The following is a 24,630-nucleotide window of genomic DNA, read 5'->3' as shown; positions in this document are numbered from 1 at the left end:
CTCTCATATTTTTGTGTGATGACACGCACACAACGCGAAGTATTGTTTTGATTTTGTTTACTGCAGTTGTGTGCGTAAATTTTTTATGAGACACGGTTTCGTACTCAGCGCAAGCGATTGGCATCTCTCTAGATCTCTATGGTAGAGCCCGTAAGGCGTGTCTTGACCACTCATAAAAATAACTCTATTTACTTTATACCCACTCTAAAATACTTATTACCAATGAGCTAAGACTGCCTTTCTCTATTATTTTTAAATCGTTATCTTGCTCTAACAAATTAATAAGTAAGTATTCATAAGAAGTCTATGTACCTACTTCTATAATTTATCGGTTGTCTTCTCAGTCTCACGCACATTTAAAGAACGATTATAATTTATAATATTCGTACCTACTTATAATTTAGTTCTATTCTTAATTAAAAAAAAAAGACGTGTGGCACTCGGGGACTGCCGCGGTAAAGCTATTGCATGCTATGCCTTCAAGCCACACCTCCGAGCCCGTCGGAGTGGGGAGTATGAGGTTTTTTCGTTACGGAATTTCTCGGTCCCCGCGCTCAAGGCCCGCGATAGAAGCTATGCAATAGCTTAAAAAACTCAACCACAAAAAACTATATGTTTTGTCTGTTCTCATCATTTACGTACGTTACAAATAAGTAGTAAGTTATACAAGACTAGCTGCTCGCCCTGGCTCCAATCGCGTAGTCCGATTATTTATATTTTATCCTACTGAGATAGCTTTCAAGTTCGATTGCACATAGAGCATAAAGTTTAATAAAACTCTGTTCAGTCGTTTAAGACTGACTGATCACGATAAGTATTATTATCTGATTCTGTATAATATGTTGTGTATGTGTAAAACAATTAAGCAATTTTCTCTCAATTTTAGTCTTGTGGCGTTAAGTTACTTTAACAAAAAGATTATCTATGAACAGAATACTATGATACGTGTCTATGTCTAGTATGAGCATGAAGGAGTATATAATTAAAAAGTAGGTATACAGGGATTATCAAAACAAATAAAAAACCAGAATGAAATTACAAAAATCATTTATTTCACATTCATCCTTTCTTAAATACAAATCAACATAACTAAAAGGTTACACAGGCGAAAACTGTATCATTGTTTTCATATCTTTTACAAGAACTTCTAAGAAGCCGCGCTGCATTTGGGGTTCGTTCTGAAAATAAAAACATTTTGTTAGTGCAAATGAAGTTCAGTATATAGTTTTTCGATTTTTTGAACTTTAAAATGAGGAAAGAGATATTAAATTGTGAAAATCACATAAGAAATCGAATGTAGGTATATAAAAAAATAATTCTATTCTGTAGACGCGAAAGTGTCGATTTAATCAAGATCGAAATTTTGCAAGAATTTTGTGTACTGTTAAATTATAGACTAGAAAAATATGTACTAAATATTGAGTTGAAACAATAAGGTTCACTTTGGCGCCAATTTAAGCATTTACAATTAAATATTTTTCAATATCTTGTGTATAATAAATAAATAATCTTATTAAGCAACCACTATCGTTACAAATACAAATATTTAATTAAAATTGGCCATCAACATGACTAAATTAATAATTTTTCAATCACAAATAAATAAATTCATCATCATCACCTTAGCAGTTTCCAACAGTTCATCAGTGAACCGATCAGTGAACACCGCTACGAGCGAGTTGCGCAGTTGTAACGCTTCTTCACCCGCCATCGCGTTTGATATAGCCGTTCGGGGAGGTGCTGATGAACAAACATACATTTTATGAAATACATATTTATTTAAGAACTTGGGATGGAAAATGATATAACTCAATTGTTGTAAAAGATATTAATGACCTTTTTAATACACAATTATTGTACAACAATTAGTAAATTTTAACAGAAATGAAAATAATATTCTTCATATTTTTCTTTTATTGTGTATAATAGATTTTTTATTATTATTTAAACTTGAAGACCTAGATACATTTCTTTATACTTATCCAGTAAACATTCAAGCAAATATCATCATAATATTAAACACTCCACTCACCATTATATCGATTAGTCTGCGCTGAGAACGCTGCCCTCAAATATATCCTCGTATGCGCCCACAGCAGATACAGCGCTGCGTGCAACGCGTGCGCACAGTGAGCACGCACCTCGCGACGCACGTGCGCTCGCGCCCGCAGCCGCGACACGACTGCCGCACGAGCTTCTAATGGAGCGCTCACTGGCTCCTCTTCTAGTAGCTTCTTCATGTCTGCGTTTGAATTTGGAACGTTATGACATGGCCAGCAAGAATTATAAAAAGAAGATAAAATTAAGTGAGCATATGCGCTCGCGCCCGCAGCCACGACACGACTGCCGCACGAGCTTCGAGTGGAGCGCTCACTGCAACATGTCTGCGTTTGAATTTGGAATGTTGACATGGCCAGTAAGAATGGAAAAAAGAATAAAAAATGTGTGTACGCGTATGAAGTTTGTGTTTGAATTTGGAAAAAGTCATGGCTGGAGAGAATAGAAAAAAAAGAAGAAAATTGCGTGCTTGTAATTTACTAGCGTTGAGTGACTTGCACGTACAAAGATGAACATTTTGTTAAATATGCAGAAATGATTATGTGCTTAATTTTTGATTGTTAGTGTATAACTAAAAAGTGGCAATACTCAAGTTATTTTAGTAAAAATATTTCGACTTTTAAATCGTCACCGCCTGCAGCACCCACTGTACCTGCAGCAGCTGCAGCAGGTAGATACACTAACCGGTGAGCGTCATGGACGGCACGCTGTGCAGCTGGTGCTGCACGGTGGCCAGCAGCTTGTCGTGCGCGTGCAGCCGCTCCAGCAGCCGCTGCAGCAGCTGCAGCAGGTGCTTACACTAACCGGTGAGCGTCATGGACGGCACGCTGTGCAGCTGGTGCTGCACGGTGGCCAGCAGCTTGTCGTGCGCGTGCAGCCGCTCCAGCAGCCGCTGCAGCAGCTGCAGCAGGTAGATACACAAACCGGTGAGCGTCATGGACGGCACGCTGTGCAGCTGGTGCTGCACGGTGGCCAGCAGCTTGTCGTGCGCGTGCAGCCGCTCCAGCAGCCGCTGCAGCAGCTGCAGCAGGTAGATACACTAACCGGTGAGCGTCATGGACGGCACGCTGTGCAGCTGGTGCTGCACGGTGGCCAGCAGCTTGTCGTGCGCGTGCAGCCGCTCCAGCAGCCGCTGCAGCAGCTGCAGCAGGTAGATACACTAACCGGTGAGCGTCATGGACGGCACGCTGTGCAGCTGGTGCTGCACGGTGGCCAGCAGCTTGTCGTGCGCGTGCAGCCGCTCCAGCAGCCGCTGCAGCAGCTGCAGCAGGTAGATACACTAACCGGTGAGCGTCATGGACGGCACGCTGTGCAGCTGGTGCTGCACGGTGGCCAGCAGCTTGTTGTGCGCGTGCAGCCGCTCCAGCAGCCGCTGCAGCAGCTGCAGCAGGTAGATACACTAACCGGTGAGCGTCATGGACGGCACGCTGTGCAGCTGGTGCTGCACGGTGGCCAGCAGCTTGTTGTGCGCGTGCAGCCGCTCCAGCAGCCGCTGCAGCAGCTGCAGGGCCACTGCTCCGGCCCGCCTGGTGCCGTCCTCCACCGTGCTGGTGGTGGTGCTGGGGCTGGTGGTCGCTTCGCTGTCGATCGTGTTGCGAGCGAATAGCAGCAGGTTGCAGACGATCTGTGGATGGTTATGGAATTAGAACAAGTGGAACTGGTCGTATGCTGTGTTTCAATTTGATGAGAACTTATAGTCTAAATAGACTATAAATTCCTATCACAAAAACTAAATCTTAAAATCTACTAAGTAAAAACTATTCAAACAAATTAAGCTCCTTCCCCCCGTAAATAAATTAGTATGCCCTTCGTTAAAGCTCCGCTGCAGCGCTACCCACACTCTATTCCCCTCCCCCCTCCCCCCTTCTCCACACTTACCTTATAATACAGCAGCTGCTCATTCCCATCCCCCTCGGGCGGTGTATGAAACCTCGCCAGCAGAGCATGTGCAAGCGCATGCAGCCGCTGCAGCGCTGCTTAAGCTCGCTATCGTCCACCTCCCCCTCCCCCCACTACACACTTACCTTATAATACAGCAGCTGCTCATCCCCATCCCCCTCTGGCGGGGTATAGAATCGCGCCAGCAGAGCATATGCGAGCGCATGCAGACGCTGCAGCGCTGCTCCAGCTCGCTATCCCCCCACCTCCCTCCTCCCCCCACTACACACTTACCTTATAATACAGCAGCTGCTCATCCCCATCCCCCTCTGGCGGAGTATGGAATCGCGCCAGCAGCGCATGTGCAAGCGCATGCAGCCGCTGCAGCGCTGCTCCAGCCCGCTGCGGGCCCGCGTCAGCCGCTGCACGCACAACCTCGCGCTCTGATGTGCGTGCTATCACTGAGGTCAGCGCTGCTGCTTCGCTGAGTAACCCGGTGGGTGAGTTCGGGTGCGTGGACCTGCGCATACACATCATAGATTAATACAAACGATCAAATAGAATGAAATCAATCAATATAAACGTACGCACACACGCACGCACGCTAGCTTGCACGTACGCACGCACGCACGCTAACTTGCACGTACGCACGCACGCACGCACGCACTTTAACGTGCACATACTTATGAGATTGAGAAAAACATCAACTATAAAGCTAAAATACACCATCCAATCATCCCCCTCCCCATTTTCCTAAAATGCCACTCACCTGAGCACCACATCGACGCACTCCGCGTGGCTGAGCAGCAGGTGCACGATGTGCAGCGCGCAGCTGTGGTTGTGCGTGCCCAGCGTCGTCAGCAGCGCGTCGCACAGCGCCAGCGCCGGGACCAGCATCTGGCGGAACCTACACACATAATCATAGAAATGTACAAATTAGGACATATACACATACATAATTATAATCATATTAGTGTACAATGTGCACACACATATTGAATAAGTGTACAAATTAGGACATGTACACATACATAATTATAATCATATTAGTGTACAATGTGCACACACACATATTGAATAAGTGTACAAATTAGGACATGTACACATACATTTTATCATGTTAGTGTACTAATTAAGACATCGTTTTTTCGTATTAGGACCAAAACACAATACCAAAACACAGTACAAATTGGGACCAAAACATTAAATGGTTCGTTATTTTTATATTTTTGCGCTTTATCTCGCAAAATGTTTGCATGGTAAAACCATCTTCTTTGTTATCATATTAAATTGAAACAAATAAGGCGCGTTTTTTTAAATTTACAAAAATAGTAAAACTTTCATTGGTCCTTCGAGCCGGATCGACTACATTTTTGAAGTTAAACTTCTTTAGGCGCGTTGAAAGTAAAATCAAGGTCGTGTCATGACAATAGTATCTTTCAACCTTTCCAAATAAGTTTCACTACGCTCTATTTTATTACCTGTGCGGTACGGAGGGTAGGAAAGCTGTATCCTTCGTAGCGGGCACGTGCGTGTCCGGGTGCGTGTGTAATGCGCGCAAGTTCGCGAGACAAGCAAGTGCCCCAGCCGCTAGTACCGTCTCAGCGCCCGCTCGAGTGCCCGCTATCTTTATTAGCAACGCTAGTTTGGACTCATACACGTATAGCACGCGGAGCGACTTGGGGTTCGGTTCCAATGCCTACACAAAAAAAACAAAAGTAGTTTAACCCATTGAGCCCCAAGCGGCCCGATGGGTCCACGACTCAATAGAAAACACGACACAATAGATTTTCTATTGTGTCTGTGATTCCGGGGCCTGAGTTATTACGGAAAAAAAAACTAAGGAATAGCTAGAAATGACTGACAATATACACACACTCGTAAAATAATATTCATTCTCTTTGTTTTAGGTATATCTGTAATTTGACTGACATTAATTTACTTAGATAAACGTGATAAAATGTGTATAATATCCAAAACGTGACACTAGCATGTTTATACAAAGCAAAATTGCCATTTAATAAAAATTGAATTGAATTAAAAATAACGTTCATTATACGCCACCAATTACGAAAACACTTCTAATAATAAAATAAAAAAAGTTAATTTAACAGGATTTTTTTTAACTGAACATATAGACAAGTTACTGTGAAATACAGGTTTTTTACGTAAGCAGTTAAACAAGTTACCACAAAACTCACCTCTTTCAATCCTTCATCATCCTGCAGCAGACTGTCGATCAAGCTCCTCAAGTACCCCTGATTGTTCAACGTGTTCATCCAATCCGTTCCCGGGTTGATTTCTATCAACGTATCCAAACAGGACAGCGCCACCATCCTACAAACATCATGGCCCCCGCCCACACAGTCACTACACACTATAGAACATAGGTTCTCCCCAAAACTGTTTATAACTTCCACTACCATCGACTTCAAACTCGACTCCTCTTTGCTTGGACGCGATCGCGAACTGTCCAATCGAGAAACATAAGTAGAATTGTTTTCTTCCTCTGGATCTGCAGCACTGGGTTTCAAATTCACAATATTTAAGAAATTTAACAACGCTCCATATAGATTCACTCGCATTTTCTGCGTTGATCCACCAGAAACCAAAATCCAGCTTAATATCTTGTGTAGTATAAATTTGAGGGTCAAAGATTTCGTTTGCATGATCTGATTTGAAGGTCCGAAGAACGTAGTTTCAAATTCCGTTGATTTCAAGTTCGATTCTCGCTTCTGCAATATGTAGCAGTGTCGTAAGTTCACTAGGAGTAATAAAACTGTTCCGGAAGCTAGGTTGCCAATTTGTGGGAGTACTTCCGCTGGTGGTATTTTGTTCAAAAGGTCCTGGAGTATGTTTAGAAGGAGGGTTTTTCTGGAATCTAGACTGAGAAGGTCATGCGGCGCCACACAGAAGATGATCTCAGTGAGTTGACGCCATGAATCGTAGTAGTGTGTGAGAGTGGCCGCTAGATTGCGCTGTTTGTTGACTTCCGTGACATAATCTAAAACCTAGAAAAAAATACTTTTTAATTAAGATAATTTACTACGAACTGAAACTGGAAAACGTGACATTAATGACCAAACAACTTTAAAGAAGTCAAAATTTAGAAAGATAAACTTTTTACGATCTCATCCAATGTGTCCAAATTGATGTAAATGATGACAAAAAATATTTTTAAAAATTATAATTTACTTCAAACAAAAGCTCACAAAAATCGTGACATTAATTGTCAGATATAATTAATGTCCAGATTTAGCAAAATTGATATTTCTAAATTCTTTCCAAGATGTGTCAAAAATGTATAATATAAAAAAAAACGACGTGTGGCACTCGGGGACTGCCGCGGTAAAGCTATTGCATGCTATGCCTTCAAGCCACACCTCCGCCCGTCGGAGTGGGGAGCGTGAGGTTTTTTCGTTACGGAATTTCTCGATTCGGTCCCCGCGCTCAAGGCCCGCGATAGAAGCTATGCAATAGCTTAATAAATATCTACCTTCTGTATCTCCCCTGCCACCAGGTTCCTCTGCGGCGCGGATGCTCTGAGCGCCTCCAGCTCGCGGGCCAGTAGCGCGTGCACGCGGGACACACTGATACGTTTACCACCGAGACCTGTACACAAATTGTGTATCAGCATTAGAAATAACTCGATTTTCAACCACTTAAATATTTCCTTTATTTATATTTTATACACTGGATAAATTGTATCTACAAATATTTATATTAGAGAATTTTCAAGAAATGTTTGAGACAAACCATCCGGCTCGAAGGACTCGAATTGGTCCTTCGAGCCGGATCTTAATCTATTTTCACAAAAGAAAGTTGTGTTAGTTACACCACCGAACGAACGGATTTTCATAATTTTTAGTTAGTTAGATTCATCTTTACTGGAATTAAGATAACTGACGAAATAAGTCTTTATAGACGAACAACACATTAACACAATATGCTATGATTACCTGTAGGTAGATCGCACCCAGATATGGCATTCCTCAGCTGGTTAGCATGGAACAGTTCCCAGCGTGGCTCCGCTACGGCCGCCACGCTCATCGGCAACGCTTCTAGCGACGTGCGTATCACGCACGACTCCCAATCCTAAGAAAAAAAAAATTTAAACCAAGTTTTTTTTTATTGTTTGTGTGAGTTTGTATGTGATGGAGTTGTGAGTATAAACTGAAATAACGTAGGTAGTAGATTAATAAATAATAGTAGATTAATAACTGAAGCGTGAGTGAATGTCAGTGAATGACAGAGTGAATGACTGATTGAATGACTGATTGAATGACTGAGTGAATGATAGTGAATGACAGAGTGAATGACTGAGTGAATGGCTGAATGGATGACTATAGTGTGAGAATTAATGAATGATTGTAACATCGAATGAATGAGTGAATGAACGAACTTGCGGCGCGTGGTCGTGCGGCGAGCGGGTGAGTGCGGCGAGCAGCGCGGCGAGCGCGGCGTGCTGGCCCGTGCCGCCGGCCGCGCCCGCCTCGCACGCGCACGCGCGCAGAGCCCACGAGCGGGCCGATAGTGTGGCTGTGGACGCTGTCTGCCAAAGGAATAATAAATAAGGCTAATATAAAAATAGCTCGTTCAATACAAAGTTAGGACGTACGAGCAGTGCTCGTCAGATTTTAGGGGAAAAAAACGATTTTTTATCTGTAAATTGACTAGAAAAGGAGAAAGCGTCAAGTTAAGGATAACGACGCCATTTTTTCAATACGGTTGCGCGAGCGGAAAAATTATGAGGTAGCAAGGTAAAAATTCGAAAAAAATTCTATAAAATTAACCATTTAGAAAGACTCCAAAACTACCTAGACTAGACTACTAAACTGAAAAATTAACCAACTCACTAAATAAATTAGAATAACAAAACCAACACAAAAACTGTCTTATCGTAAAACAAAACACAACTCACTTCAAGATTTATCGTTGCCTTGACATGTCTAGCCAGGAAATAGTCCCTCGCGCGCAGCAGGCGGAGCGCCGGGGGCGAAGTCGCCGGGCGGGCTACAAGCCAATATAGCAGGCGGTAGCAACTCTCCACTAGAGTGGAGGCTTCCCTGATGATGAAGAAGATTTTTTTAACCGATTGAAACAAAATGATGGATTGTTAGTTCGTTGGTTGATTGATTGATTGGTCAGATAGGACGGAGGGTAATAGATAAGTATAAAATAAGATTCATAAACAACATTTACAAAAATAACGTAAAAACACAAGTCATAAAAAAACATCATTAAGAAAACAAGAGAAGAAAAAGTGACTAATACCAATATCAAAAGATACAACAGAAATACGGTATTTTCTAAATTCTCCTAACAAAATTAACACCTAAACATACAATACAAATTCCACCCACCGCGTCAATGCGCATACGCACCTCTCAGCACTCCCGTTCTTAGCGATATACGTGTCCAATATATCGAGTATGGAGTGCAGGCAGGTACGCGGCGCGCCCGCTACGCCCGCTTCGTGTAATGCACTACGAGATACCTGTATAAGATAAACTTGCTGATATTTTCGGCCTCGAAGGACATTTACGGAATTGTATATTTACGAAAATGTTGATGAATTTATTTTAAGCATGCACATGAATTATTATTTTAAGCTAAAAGGAACACAAAGAAATGATGTAAAACGGCTCGAAAGTTAATTAAAACTCATCATTTTTTTCAAGACGAAAGTCCTTCGAACTAATTTGAAATTCACTATTCGACACATTTAGACGTCAATTTAGAGACATCATTTGCATAAATTTTAAGTTAATTCAAGAATTTTTGAGTATGAATTTAAAATCCCATCCCATTTGTGTATTTTCCGGCTCGAAGGACTAATTTCTTGCTTAAATATATTTTAACCTAATAACGACTGTTACATTCGAAGAACACGTTAGTTATAACAAGTCATACGTCATCATGCAGCTGGTAGCCCAGCAGGAAGTGCGCGAGGTTGTGCGGCGCGGCCGGCAGCAGCTGCAGCAGCAGCAGCACGATGCCCTCCTTCGCCTGTCTAGTGGCTGTTACGTTTTCTGGACTGCCCCACTCTTCCGCTTCGAGGCATTCCACGAAGCCATGCCTACAATATAAAGAAAGTAAGTTTTATTGGTGCTCAAACATTTTGATGCTTGTAGAACGTTTTCACGGATAATTTAGTATTAATAGTTCAGCTTTGTATAGCTCTATAGAGCAACCGTCTGCAACACGCAGCCTGCGATGTCACACACGAGGTGATTTTCCAAAAATAAAAACTAGAAAATATGCACTCAAATATGCTTTAATTAACTATTTTTTTTTTAAATAAATATCTTTGACAGTTACGTTTTCAGAATTTATTTACATTTTTTTCACGAAAAGTTTACCTAAAGTTCATCATTTAATAAAGTTAAAAGTATTTCAAATCGACACGTGGGTGTTCTACTACATTTTAAATGCATCTCTTGATCAATAAATACAATAAACAGCATAAGGATTTTTTTTTTTGATCTGATGAAACACTGTGCGTTGGCAACACGCAGATTAGCAAAAACCCAGCTGCAGCACGCAGCACGACTACACTATACCCCATTCGCGACTGCACTATACCCCACTCACGACTGCACTATACCCCACTCGCGACTGCACTATACCCCACTCGCGACTGCACTATACCCCACTCGCGACTACACTATACCCCACTCGCGACTGCACTATACCCCACTCGCGACTGCACTATACCCCACTCGCGACTGCACTATACCCCACTCGCGACTGCACTATACTCCACTCGCGACTGCACTATACCCCACTCGCAGCACTCACCGCACTTCCGGCGCCCTGTGCGGCGTCAGAGCGACACACTCAAGCAGGTGGCGGGCGCAGTGCGGCGCCTGCAGCGCGCGGCACAGCAGCGCCACTGCTCGGGCCGCTGCTGCGGGTATCGCGCAGCCCAGCTGCAGCACGCGGCAGCACGTCACCAGACGGTCGCTTTTGTCCGGGCCCAGGGGTGCTACAATACACAAACAGTAAAACAGATGTGAGATCCGGCTCGACGGACCATAAAAGTGGTCCTTCGAGCCGGATACCATTGCTTATTAATAAATAATTGCACAATGCACAAATACTAAATACGCGAAATAAATATGCGACCTTGTACACTTTCGGATATAACAGCCAGTGACAAACAGTTTATATTGAAGCCAAACACTAATATAAATTTCTTAGTTCTTACGCCACTTGATACAATACAATATTATTCGAATCATAACTTAAATAAATATGTAAATAATATGACTTTTTTGTGGTCAAGCGCTTTCCTATCAGGCAATAAAAAAAAATAAAAAAATAAATAAAAACCATACTCAATTCAATATAAACTTACCAAGTATAAGTTTAGAAAGTCCAACGAGCATGACAGCGCGGTTCGCTTCCGTCGCAGCGGCCGTGAGAGAACGTTCTAGTGCCAACGCGCGCTCTAGTATTTGTAGCGTGCTTATTAGCGTTTCTTGTACGTATTTCTATGAAAAATAGAGATTACATAAGAATTAACCTCGGGTAGATTGTCGACAGTTCATATTTTATATTTTCTGATATTTAAAGGAATTTAAAAAAATGATTCAACAAAAAAATTATACGTACAAATGACTATTGTGTAAGAAAAACCTCTTGTATTTAAATTCAACAATTTATGACAAATACGTAAATAAATTTAGATCTATAAAACTAAAAGTAAATTAAGGTGGAACAAGTGAATTGTGTGTTTCATTTAAATCATCTAAACTATTACAATTTTCAAACTCAAACATTTATTTATTCAATTGGACTTCTTATAAAAGCACATTTGAATCATCATAACATTTTTAAACTTTTACTGATTCTTTAATTATTATCATTATTTTGTCGCTCTCACCTGATCTTCCAGCGGCTGTTTATCCATCAGCTCAAACGCCTCGTCCAGGGTGGTCAGCACGAGCCGCAGCAGATCAGAGTTGGTGTGCAGGAACATGAGCAGTCTGAAGCCGGGTGGCGGGTTCGAGTCCGGTTCCTGGTGCGCGGGCGGGAAGTCCGCAGCGCTCGGCTCGTATTGCTCCAGCCAGAGAGTGAATAGACGGAAGCAGCGAGCTAACATCTGATGGGAAAGGACAAGTTGTTTATATTAAAATTTAGGTCTAGCGTTAAATTGCTGAATATGTCTCGAAGGACCAAATCATTGTATGCCAATTCGTTGGCGAATTGTGCGGACGTAATTCGCATATATTGTTAAACCTTTGGCAAATAATTTTTTTCATTTCATTTTCATTTCATCAAAATCTCTGCAAATATCATATTGTACTATTGTAATTTACTTTCAGTGATTCGATCACATTAATTCATTAATTTATTTTTGTGTGTTGATTTTTCACTTTTTTTAATAAAACAACAAGCTTTTTTAACAACAGTGCTTTCTCGTGCTTTCTCGTGCTTTTCGTAGATATGTACTTTTTTAACAACACTAACACTATCTCGTGCTCTTCGTAGTTATTATAAAATAGCGAGCATCACACACATTTATACATACAAAACTTCTATCACACTAAACAGCAACAATTTAACACTTCCATTAGTACACTATGACACTAACACCAACACACACACCTGCCACTTGTCCTGCGGCTCGACGTAGGGGCGGTGGGGCGCGGGCAGGGCGAGGCGCCCCACCACGTGCTCCACGTACGGGTCGAGCCCGGGGCGCCGCGCCCCCGCGCCCAGCGTGCGGGGCAAGGGCGCCGCCGTGCACAGGGACTCCAGGAGCGAGAGGAACGAGAGCGAGAGCGGGTACTGCTCCATGCGGCACTCCACCTGCACACCAATGGTGAAATACATGAAATTAATTGAAGTGAAACTTCTTTATCAGGGTTGGAAAAAAATTTAGCGTAACATTTTTTCGTTACGCGTGACACTTATCCTTATCCTTACCACGCGTGATTCGAAATATTTCTGTAAAGTTGCATATAGTAAATTATTTTTTGAAAAATATGGTATTGAATCTTCAGAAGTTACGTGTGTACACTAGTACACGCACACTTTTTTTTTTAAGGTCATATTTATGAAGCTTGTCATAACGATATTGATGGAAAAAATTTACAAGTTCGTATACATAAAAAGAAAAAATTATTTTGTGGCAAAAGCTCCAAACTCCGCTATGCTGTTAAACTCGAAAGACTGTACAACAGCGTTGATTTTTAGTCTGGCCTGCAGTGTTCGTCATCAATCTGCCTATTTCTGATCCCCTACTCGATCGAGCCAATAACCTTCCCGTACCTCGAGCAGGTATTTCAAAAGGACTATTTTTTTTTTTTACATTTTCAAAAATTCATCGTAACTTATCGTCACGCCGAAATCGTCAGTTTTTTTAAGGGGACTTTCCTTGAGGCCTACTTAACACCCCTTCCGAAAATCTGAAGTGCTCGGGTTATTTTTTTTTTTTGTGCATTTTTGACGAATTTATATGCCTAGCCCCACCACGCAAACCGGCAGATTAGTATACCGTTGTTATCAGAGGCACTTGGGGCATACGTAGTATGAATATCTGACGCGCTCGAGAATGCCCAAGTAACTGTTTTTTTTTACATTTTTGAAAAACCGTACACGCTAAACCCACCGCTAAAATGGTTTTTACCATAGAAGCTTTTCTTTTCGAAATTATTTTATCTTTCGATTTTGATAAGTCTCGACGGCGCCGTTGAATTACGCCATTTAGCTTCCTCGCCTCCCTATGTATATAAACTATCTGTTTCAAAAGTTTTCTTGTGTATTGGAAATAAACGGGCTTTTTATTTTATTTATTTTGATTACCTCGAGCAGGTCCGCAGCGAGGGCCCGCTTGTCGCTCTTGGCGCACACGAGCTGCTGCGCCTCGAGCGCGGCCCACACGCGCGGCGCCGTGCTGGCCCAGCGGCCCAGCGCGCCCAGGCAGCGGCACAGCTCCGCCTTCAGCTGGATCGGCACGTGGCAGCATATCAGACCTGCGATACAAGATTATTTTTTTTTGAAGTGAAACTTCTTTATCAGGGTTGGAAAACAAATTTAGTGTAACATTTTTTCGTTACGCGTGACATTTTTCCGTTACGGTCGTCTTTTTCGTATCCCTACCACGCGTGATTCGACGTATTTCTGAAAAAGCATATAGTAAATTATTTTATGATAAATAAGGTCATAAAGAAGTTTCACTTCTTACGTGTGTACACGCACACATTTTTTTTTTTTTTTTTAAAAATTGCATCAGGAACACATTATGATAGTAACAAAGCAGAACTATTCAAACAGAAACAAGTAAAAATGACGATATTAAAAGGGTCATTTAAAAAAATGGTCTTTCGAGCCGGATCTGTAACTAGTTCGATAAATAAGCCACAAAATATAAAATCAATTAAAAATATAACTCACCAAACATGACGTTAACAGCATCCCACTGCATGTTCTCACAGATCGTGATGCACGCGGCTTCGTCTATGTTCGCTACAGCAGCTATCAATTTTAGTGCCCCAATCATCGCTTCCACCTGAAAACAATATAGACTATTTAGCTGAAATAAAAATTCAACATCATGTTTGCAAAAAAAATGTTTTTTTTCGTTGATTCGTTTGTGTTTTTCGTACGTTTGTTACTCTGATCGCCCGAGTAAGACTGAAAATTTCTTTTTTAATTTATTTTTTCCAACATGTCACTAGCTTACCTCTTCTTGCCTAACAAGCAGTTTAGCTGGTCGTGCTGCTGGCGTGATCAGCGCGGACGCGCCCAACGACGCCGTGTGTGCGTGTTCCGCGAACGGAGTGGGGTCTTGACGTAGATTTCTGCAAAATAGTTGGACATTTAGGAAATATGAACGTATACAGGCTGACCGTCGTCCGTGTATGTACTCAATGGAACTTTTATATTTTCATACGCTTATTATATGAAAAAAATCATAGAATTCCGGACGCATTTTTTGTTTTTGTTTGTTAAGTACCACCGTAGTCCATATTATCAACTTGGAACCACCGTACTCCATCTTATAACTTCGATAGTGACATGCTCGAACACTTGCAACGCAGCGCGTTGCGGTACGGCTACATGCGCACGCGCAGCACATTAGTAACCACTTCTTACTTTTCCTGCGCACCTAAGCACGTACTCCAGTACGACGTAGATAGTTAAGGTGCAGCACACCATCTGTATCACCAGCGTACAGCACTCACCGGTGGTAGAGCGCGAGCGCGGTGAGCAGGTGGTGCGCGGAGAGCGCGTCGCGGCGCGCGAGCAGCGCCCACGTGTGGCGCGGCGCGGCCAGCGCGGCCAGCGCGCGCAGGTACGCGGGCAGCAGCGCCGCCACCACCACCTCGCCGGACAGCCGCACGAACTTGTACAGCGTCGCCGCGCGACCACCAGCCCTGTGAAAAATAAAAAAAAATGCAAAAAAAAAATAGTGCCAAAAAACCGCCATTTTGATATTCCCAATCCCCCAACATGAATTTAGAACGTAATAATAGCGAACAATACATAAAAAGCAAAAGAAACGATCAAGCAAAACATCTCTCCCCTCTGAAACGTGAATAAACAAAAATTACATACAAAAATCATTCAAAAATTCCCCCCCTCCCTATAGCCTACTAAATCGCCAAGCCCCCACCTGTGCGAGTGCGCAGTCGCGTCGCACGCGCGCCAGTAGTCGTCGCGCAGACGCAGCGGGTCGCGCGCGTACAGCCGCTCGACGCACCGCAGTAGTGCGTCGAGCCGCGTGCGGTGCGGTGCGGCGGGCGGCACGAGCCCCTCGGCTGCGTACATCTGCGCCGCGCGGGCCGCTTCGTCAGCCCTGAACGAACAGATATTACGGTTCAAAATAAGAATACAGATGTATAGTGTGTACCTACGCAAGCATGCACGCATAATTATGCGTTAACACGCACGTCGGCGCGTGCATTTGCAAGTACTTTTATTGAAACACGGTGGTTAAGGAAAAGTAAAAAATGTTAAAAACTATGCTAAAATTGCAAGAATCAACCATAAAATGAAATAAGTAAAGCTTTTCCGAATTAACTATGCTATTGAAATTATAAAATTTTTTGAAGTTATAAAATTTCAAATATCAAAATATTAAGGCATATAATCAAAAATAAATATAATCAATACTAATCAAAAAAAATCTGAGAAATAAGAAAATTCATACCAGATATAATAATAGCTTCATTTAGAATTTTTTTTCCTATATGGTAACAATATACATTTCACATAATAATGTTTCTACTCACTTGACTCTCATCTCCATAAGCTTGGAGTGCATCAACACAATGAAGTCTGTGATGAGGGAATGGATCCTCCGCTGGTAATATTCCTCTGACGCCACTAGGTCTGATGACAGTATCATTTCGTCTAGATATTCGAACACCTGCAAAATAACATTAAAAAATATTTTTTGCTTCGTATTGATTTATAATACTGATACAGCATTTTTTTTTTGTAAAAGTTATGCATTTACATAATGTCGATATAAATATGATACATTTATAAAATTCTTCCCAAATCTACTAGTTCAAATTCAATAAAATATTAAAATACCGTATGGTATGTTGATAACTAATTTACTTACGAAATAATATCAATACAATTTCATCTTCCACACATCTTTTTTCCACGATTGAGTAATAAAGATATTTAAGACCACCAATACCGTCGTTTTAATTTCATATGCTAAATAATAAAATTTTAAGTGGATAAAAAAGTATACCTCTCCATCAATAGCTGCATCAACCAGTACTTCATCCTGATCCAGGGCCTCACACCTGGACTCATTACCCTTCTTCAGCAACGACACTGGTGCCCTCTTCAATGCACTTAACGCTAGACCAAGGGCTAATTGACAAAGTGCCCGGAGACCAGAGGGTTTGCTCTCCGGATGGCTGACGGGGGATAGCTCGTCTAATAATACTGATATTAAGTCTGGATCTTGGATGAGCGGCAGTTTTTTCGCTAGTTCTTCGCCGTCTTCGCGCCTTTAACATTTAAAATACAAGGTTGGAAGAGTTCACATAAAAATTGTACGAATATAAAAGATTGTTAAAGAACATAGAAAAAATACATGAATAATTATTTAGTTTAGATTTAATTTGAATTTAATATTATGTAGTTAGATGTAAGTAACATGTAATGTAAAATTATATTGTATATGGACATGACTTTAAAAGAGCAACTATGGAGTTTCTTGCCGGTTCTTCTCCATAGATACTGCTTTCCGAATCGGTGGTAAATTTAAAGAATGTAATGACGATTCAAAAGTGCTTCTGAAAGAAGTCTAATTGAATAAATAAATGTTTGAGTTTGAGTTTGAATATATACCTATGTAGAACTGAAAGATCCAACGCATATAGTAACGCCATTTGCAACGCTATAGAAATTTCGTCCAACGCTCCCGTCGCCCCGCGAGATGGTGACGTCGATTCCTTAAAAAATGAAAAATAATAATTTTACAAACCATTCAAATAAGTGGCTTCCAAAAAACTTTAAATCAAGCGAATTTTTTAAACACATCATATATTATATAAATACGTTATAATTATTCCTATTACTTAACAATTAACATTAATTAATCTTAAATATTTTACGCTGGTTGCAGAGCTTGACCGACCGTCAGTGCGTACCATCGGTCCTGACGATACGCATCAACAATTGTATGACTATGACACTAATGCGCATGACAATACGCGTGCGTATGGTCGGTCTAGCTATTAACGGTTTTATGAATTTCCATACATATTATGACAAGCGCGACTGACGTACGCACTGATGGTCGGTCAAGCTCTGCAACCAGCCTTAGTCACGCAAGGCATTATAAAAAAATATAAGTTTCCGTCACCTACCTCTGACAGTAATCTCAACAAAATATCTCTTTCTAAACCGCGTTGTGCTGATGCTGCAAAAATTGTTCCTGCTAATAACTTTCTGTAATGAAAATAAGAAAGATTATTTTGACAGATTTTGACAAAAAATATGATAAATTCATAAAAAATTATTTACGAATTTTCTCACCTTGTTGTCTGCATGCATGATAGTAACTTCACTTGGTATCGCCTCGGGGGCAAAGCCCTATTCCGTCTCAATAGATCTATTTCGTTATCCAATGGGTTACGGAGAGCATCTAACACATTGCCCAGTAGACCATCTGATATGAGCTGCTCCACATAACGTGTGACATAGGTTATTATTTCTTCTCGAGCATTGACTGACCTGAAAACAAGATAAAACTTTTTATTTAAAGGAAACATCCATCCATGCATTTTGCATACAAAATTGTAGGGCAACCAAAAATTATTGATCCGTAATTTTTAATAAAATATTAATTGTCAGTTACCATTTATTGTTATCCTACATTAACTAGCATATGCCACAAAACTTTGGTTGTATACAGTCATAGCTGCTTGTTCCTTGAATTGTAGTTTCTTTGATAAGCAAATTAAATACAAAAAGAATGTTTGGAAAGGAAATTGAACAACTTTTCAATAATTCTTGCATAAATTCCTAAAAAATAACACAGATCTAAGTATCTTACCATGACACTCCATCTCTCGCCATAACAAGTTCCCTTAAAGCTTGCACCAGAGCCCTACGTCCCTCATAGTACAGAATGATGGCAAGCAGTCCCCGAGCCAAGCCGGGCTGCTTAGGGCTCTGCCGCTGTGCTGTGTGCAGCAATTCCAGACATGCATATTCATTGGCATTGTACATATCTGTAAACAAAGAGATGTAACATCTATTACCGTAGTATGGCAAAAGTAATTATTTAAAAATAAATTCATAAATTTTTTACTCTTTACATATATGGATGAAATGGTGGATGTTTTTCACATAAACTGCTCCTATTTATGAAATTTTACATAGATAATATAGTAGTATGTGATATCCAGCCACATACATTGTTTAATAAACGAAGATAAATGATCCTTAAGCTGGTTGCAGAGCTTGACCGACCATCAGTGCGTACGTCAGTCGCGCTTGTCATATGTATGGAAATTCATAAAACCGTTCATAGCTAGACCGAACATACGCACGCGTATTGTCATGCGCATTAGTGTCATAGTCATACAATTGTTGATGCGTATCGTCAGGACCAACGGTACGCACTGACAGTCGGTCAAGCTCTGCAACCAGACTTAACTATATTTTAGCACTTTAATAAACAAAGATTTAAATGAATTACTAAATAATGATATCAAACAAGTATCAAATTCATACCAGATATGATGATAGCTTCATCTACAAGTTCTTTGGACAAAAATGTCCTTCCAACACTGGGAAGGTTCACACCTTCAGTTATTCCTCTTTTTATTTCTTCTCTGCTAGCTGGGTTTTTTGCCTGTAATAATATAAGATACTTCCTCTTATCTTTTTCAAGCAAGTTAATTTTTTGTTCCATAGTTGCTACTTTAATTTTGATACTTAAACGATACAATCTCAAGCAATAAGAATTTTCATTTTAAGTATTTTAAAAACATATAGAAAGCCTTCATATTATTATTTTATTTTATTATAACTTTACTCACATTACAAAATAAAGATAACACACTAGGTACTCATTTTCAGTAATAAAACCATATAAAACAGTACTTACAGGATTCTTAAGCAAAGCCAGGAATGTCTGTTTGTGCCTTCTAAGCACTGACTCAAAAGTGTGCACTGCGTATGGCACTCCTTCACTCTCATTTGTAAGGTAACATTCGACAACTGCCACCAATTCCTTGTAGGGTGTCCACAGGTCTTCTGTTGTTGTACCTAATCATAAGTTTCGTATGAATAAATGTTTTTATAGAATAACTGCAGCTCGTTACCTACACACTAGGTATACATGACTCTCAATCGTGAGGAAGCAAGTTATCTATCTACCAATGTACCAACCAAAATATTATATCTACTGTCGATTTATATTATTAGTTTACTATGAAAGTACATAGAATTGAAAAGCGTTGTTAAATTTAAAATAATAATATTACGCTCTAATTGAAGTATTAAGATGTAATCCCTTTAAATATTACAATATTTTGGTAGCCGCCAAATGGTAAATAGGTTATGTCTGTTTTGTTACCTTCGTTTAAATCCATGATGGAAGCCTAAAATTAATTATATTTCACAGTACATAAATAACAAAATTTATCATTTAAGGATTTATACATCTACTTTTGCTGCTTTGATTAAATATTATAAAACAATAACGTTCGGCTTGTTTGAATGGTAATGTCAAACTCAGAAGTCAAATCTGAAGTATGAACAAGTCTGAAACGCCAGTTGAAGTTGTCAAAATTCTAAGATTGTTTATGGATAAGTTGATAATTGTTTATAACTAGATTTCCGCCCGCGGCTTCGCCCGCGTTTGCAAAGGAAAACCCGCATTGTTCCCGTTCCCGTGGGATTTCCGCGATAAAAACATCCCATGTGTTAATCCAAGTTACCCTCTATATGTGTGCTAAATTTCATTGTAATCGGTTCAGTAGTTTTTACGTGAAAGAGTAACAAACATCCATACATCCATACAAACTTTCGCCTTTATAATATATATTAGATAGATATTATAAACGCGAACAGTGTGGAAACACCATGGAACACCACTACTTGAATTAGTTTGAACCACGTTTGAACACTTGAATGAATGAATGAATAATTGGAATGTGTATTGTTTTTTTGTACGATAATATGCATCTTTAAAATACTGTTTCTACCCGACGTGACAAAAATTATATATTTTGTATTTGTGGATATTATAGATTATACAAAGATTCGGATTTCTTCTCGATGGCTGAAAATATTTTAATCTGTAATCTTTGACAAATATAACTTGTTTTTAAACTGTGAAGTGTCATGTTTTTAATCTGTGATTTTTGTAAATATTGATTTCACATGGCCGTTGTTTGTTTTCTTTTCGAATTACGTTTTAAAAAGCTAATATCTATAAATCTATTTAATTTATCATATAAATCAATTATTTCATTTCCTATTAATATGCAGTGCTTCAATAAAAATCAGAAATAGCTACGAAGGTATTCATGATTTAGCTTACTGTTACATCTCAGACGCAATAATGTTCCATAAAACCGAAAATTCCTTTTTTCGTCATAAATTTCCAAAGAGTGATGACTTTGAAGAAGAACTTCACGATTTGTTCAATAAGAAGTACCAATTCCAATTCAACAGTGAGTGGAAGCTGCCCGACCGTGGTTCTTGGTTCTCCGCACCACCATGGAAAGTTAAAAACTTGGAGACCATGAAAACTCGTTTGAATTTCCATAAAAGTCAACTGAATGACTTCAGTATTGAAGAATGGAGTAGTCATACACGCCGACGCAACCCTGCAGGTGAAGTTAGTTGGAAAGTGCGATGTCTCGTCAATCCAGAATTCTTGACACAAGCTTGGACGAAGTTCTACGAGTGTGCTTGCACGTATAACATTATGCCACAAGAGGCTAGAGATTCTAGGAAATTCGTCTCACTACATTTGTGTGAAGCGCCGGGAGCATTTATTACATCCTTGAATCACTATCTCAAGTTACATCATGAAAGTATTCAAGTAATTAGCTTTTAGGTTTCATATAAATATATTTAAATAACAAATATGTTTGTGAATATATACATAATGTTTATCTTTTAGTGGAAATGGCTGGCAAATACTCTGAACCCATATTATGAAGGCAATTCGCCTTCAAACATGATAAGTGACGATCGCTTCATGTTCCACACTCTTCAGAATTGGTACTTTGGAGTGGACAACACGGGAAACCTGATGAACTGGGAGAACTCACAAGCTATTGTTAATAGAGCCAAGAGTCTGGGAAAGGTATTTATTCTCTTGATTCATTACATCATATGTATACACTACATATAAAAAATTACATAACTCATAACATGACAATGTTTGATTTTGGTTCAAATAGATGCATAACCTGCAAACGTAACTATTTCAATTCAAACATATTTTGAAAAGCTTACAATAATTAACACTGGCTATATAAAATTCATATCATTGAATATTGAATTTTTAGTACCTACATACAGATATTTTTATATAATTATGCCTTTTGATATGTTTTTTACAATGAACCACACAGAATGTATACTGAATGCTCTTTAAATATAATTATTTAAAAAAACAACTAAAAATACAGGTATTGCTGGTGACAGCTGATGGTTCCATAGACTGCATGCAGAGGCCTGATGCTCAGGAAGAAGTCACATCACCGCTGCATTATTGTGAAATTGTCACAGCCCTACAGTCTCTCAGCAAAGGTATTATAGTCTTGATTTAAGAATTAAATTTATTTAAATGCTTAGATTGAAAGTGAGAAGTATTTTAATGTTGTTTATTGTGGGTAAATTTCATTAAACTGTTAACTGCCAGATTGAGTTTTGTAGAAAATATTACATCAGCCAAACAGTTTCTTTAAATGTATTTTCATAAAAAATATTTACTAACAAGCTTCTTCTTTCATTTCAGGTGGAACTCTAATTTTCAAACTGTTCACCATATTTGAACATTCAACAGTGTGCCTGCTGTACCTTCTGAATCATCTGTTCAAAGAAGTGAACATTTACAAGCCAATTACATCACGTCAAGGTAATTCTGAAGTTTACGCTATTTGTTTACGCTACAAGGATAACATACTTCTGGAAGAGTTTTTGCCCAAACTACAATCTACATATGGTACTGAATTATACAACGAACTTGCGTTATTCCCTCTTGAAATGATCCCAGAAAGCTTCATTAAGCAAGTAGAAGAATGTGCTTATTATTTCTGCTCACTACAATGCCATGTCATTAACAACAATCTCCAAGCTTACCTCATGCAAAATAACATAGCACTGCACAGAGACATCAAGAGAATAAGGGCCATGGTGGCAGCTGAGTTCATTTGGAAGTATGATTTGAAACCTATTGACAATGAACAAGAAATTCTAAAAGGTATTCTACATGAGGAAAACAAAATCAACAATAACCCCAGATACTGTAGAGGCTCATACACAGAAAGGCAATTGTATACAAAAATGTCTATGAAGGAAAAAATGAGGAACTTAAGCACTTCTCTGCAAGATGAATTATTGTCAAATCCATTGGTGTTGATCAATGAACCAATCAGGTGGATGGATCGAGATGAAAATGCGAAATTGGAGCTAACATTCACATATGGGCGGCCATTGCATGCTATTAACAGTTCGAAGTTTATTTTAGTGCCAATTTTCAAACTTTACCAACAAATACTGGCTGAGGAGGAATTCAAAGAAGTGATCATGTATCAAGCTGCCAAAGAACAGGCTAGCATTGGGTTGAATTTTGATGTATCGAAAGTATTACAACTGCCTGAATATGAGTATGTGGATATTTACAGTACGTATGAGAAGAATTGCTTCAAAACTCTAGTCAATATGCTTAAGGAGATGTCTGATGAGGAGACATTGCTGCTACAGAATCTGAATACTCTCACGCATTTTAATGTGAGCGTCTTATACATATTGTGCAAAGTTTGCTTCCAGAAAACAGGATTTACGTCATGCGGTAATATAATACTGAGCAAGCTGGATAAAAAATCATTAGAATTGTTAAATGTGATTGATCTTGAATGCGAGAAATTTAAATCGGAGCCAAATAAGGATGTTCTCAATTCATTGCCAGTACAAGTTACTAATGTTGGTGAATTTTTCAGCAATATTGTCTTCTATAATAACACATTCTACAGAAATAAATGCACAGAGTATCTTAATATTATAGAACAGTCCCTTTAAACTGCGATTTAATTTTCATATCATTAATAATTAAACTGTATAATATATGAAAGTAGGGGGAGTGAAATGAAACGTGATGTTTGTGATTAATAAGGAAGGCCATTGATATTGTGGATTTCCAGAAGGATCTTAAATAATTTAACTTGAAATATTTAGTATATAATATAATTTATATCATTATATTCAAGATGCATTTACAGTGTTGTAGAGAGTATTTTTTGAAGTTTTATTCCTGTAAACTAAATATTCTTGTTGTGTCCTGTTTCACAGTGTCATTAAACTTTCTAAATGTTATTTATTTTTTTTTTATTTATATTCAATCCATACTAATATAGATTAATTTTATTGTCTGCTTCTTTTCTTCACGCCTTAACTACCTACTGAACCAATTTAGATGAAATCTGGTACAAAGATAGTTTAAGACCTATGAAACGATAGAATAATTTTGATCGCGAAAATCCCATGGTTACAGGAACCATGCGAGTTTTCCTTTAATACGCGGGCAAAGTTGCGGGTGAAAAGCTAGTAAATAAGTCAAATCCACGTATGAATGATCCCGTGTCCTTCCGCCTTCGCTATCAATGAAAAATAATCATTATTTGTTATGTGTAGTTCCCTGTACCTGTCCCTACAATTTGATACATATAACTCTGCTAAATTTCATCGTAATCAATTCAGTAATTTCGTACGAGTAAGAAAATACAAAAAACAGTCGTTTAACGCAAGCGCTTTCTTAATACGGATTTCATAGTTGTTGATGACTAAATAATAAAATTACTTGAACAAAACCTGATGAATCAGTACATATTTAGTAACGTAAACCTAGGAGTCCTACGAGGTTGGATAGATTTTTTTTTTTCAATATAAACCAAATTTCTGTCTCCAAAACCAAATATTTTTTTTAATCGACACAATATGTGACATGACAATTGACATTGACAT

At 39.3% G+C, this 24,630-nt stretch overlaps 2 protein-coding genes across 2 annotated transcripts; one reads left to right on the top strand and one right to left on the bottom strand.

Annotated features, from left to right (window-relative positions):
- Positions 1–1,030: 1,030 nt before the first annotated feature.
- Positions 1,031–20,162, bottom strand: LOC123701461 (nuclear pore complex protein Nup205). Its single transcript, XM_045648955.1, has 32 exons — positions 20,006–20,162; positions 19,535–19,695; positions 19,159–19,279; positions 18,476–18,653; positions 17,956–18,153; positions 17,787–17,868; positions 17,266–17,369; positions 16,658–16,922; positions 16,182–16,318; positions 15,563–15,745; positions 15,132–15,323; positions 14,630–14,747; positions 14,341–14,455; positions 13,750–13,919; positions 12,550–12,753; positions 11,825–12,043; positions 11,297–11,432; positions 10,738–10,924; positions 9,850–10,015; positions 9,321–9,433; positions 8,858–9,002; positions 8,339–8,488; positions 7,896–8,031; positions 7,433–7,548; positions 6,138–6,947; positions 5,418–5,635; positions 4,706–4,843; positions 4,231–4,456; positions 3,463–3,682; positions 2,033–2,242; positions 1,622–1,740; positions 1,031–1,178 (listed from the first exon to the last, which is right to left on the bottom strand). Exons 1-32 carry the CDS (start codon positions 20,019–20,021, stop codon positions 1,098–1,100), a joined length of 5,634 nt encoding a protein of 1,877 aa, XP_045504911.1. The 5' UTR covers positions 20,022–20,162; the 3' UTR covers positions 1,031–1,097.
- Positions 20,163–20,813: 651 nt separating this feature from the next.
- On the top strand, positions 20,814–23,982 carry LOC123701454 (cap-specific mRNA (nucleoside-2'-O-)-methyltransferase 2). Its single transcript, XM_045648945.1, has 4 exons — positions 20,814–21,481; positions 21,563–21,748; positions 22,077–22,197; positions 22,406–23,982. Exons 1-4 carry the CDS (start codon positions 20,996–20,998, stop codon positions 23,686–23,688), a joined length of 2,076 nt encoding a protein of 691 aa, XP_045504901.1. The 5' UTR covers positions 20,814–20,995; the 3' UTR covers positions 23,689–23,982.
- Positions 23,983–24,630: the final 648 nt, after the last annotated feature.

This window comes from Colias croceus, chromosome 2 (genome assembly GCF_905220415.1).
Source record: "Colias croceus chromosome 2, ilColCroc2.1".
In the NCBI taxonomy this organism is placed as follows: domain Eukaryota; kingdom Metazoa; phylum Arthropoda; class Insecta; order Lepidoptera; family Pieridae; genus Colias; species Colias croceus.
This window is presented reverse-complemented; position numbering and strand designations above follow the sequence as displayed.

Excerpts from the sequence above, each read along its gene's own strand:
- LOC123701461 (XM_045648955.1), bottom strand. Across the intron at positions 18,154-18,475 it reads GCGAGAGATGGAGTGTCATG|GTCAGTCAATGCTCGAGAAG; the intron begins GTAAGATACTTA and ends TCTTGTTTTCAG. Across the intron at positions 15,746-16,181 it reads CTTATGGAGATGAGAGTCAA|GGCTGACGAAGCGGCCCGCG; the intron begins GTGAGTAGAAAC and ends CTGTTCGTTCAG.
- LOC123701454 (XM_045648945.1), top strand. The coding sequence starts at position 20,996 with ATGTTCCATAAAACCGAAAATTCCTTTTTTCGTCATAAATTTCCAAAG. Across the intron at positions 21,749-22,076 it reads GAGCCAAGAGTCTGGGAAAG|GTATTGCTGGTGACAGCTGA; the intron begins GTATTTATTCTC and ends CTAAAAATACAG. Across the intron at positions 22,198-22,405 it reads CCTACAGTCTCTCAGCAAAG|GTGGAACTCTAATTTTCAAA; the intron begins GTATTATAGTCT and ends CTTTCATTTCAG.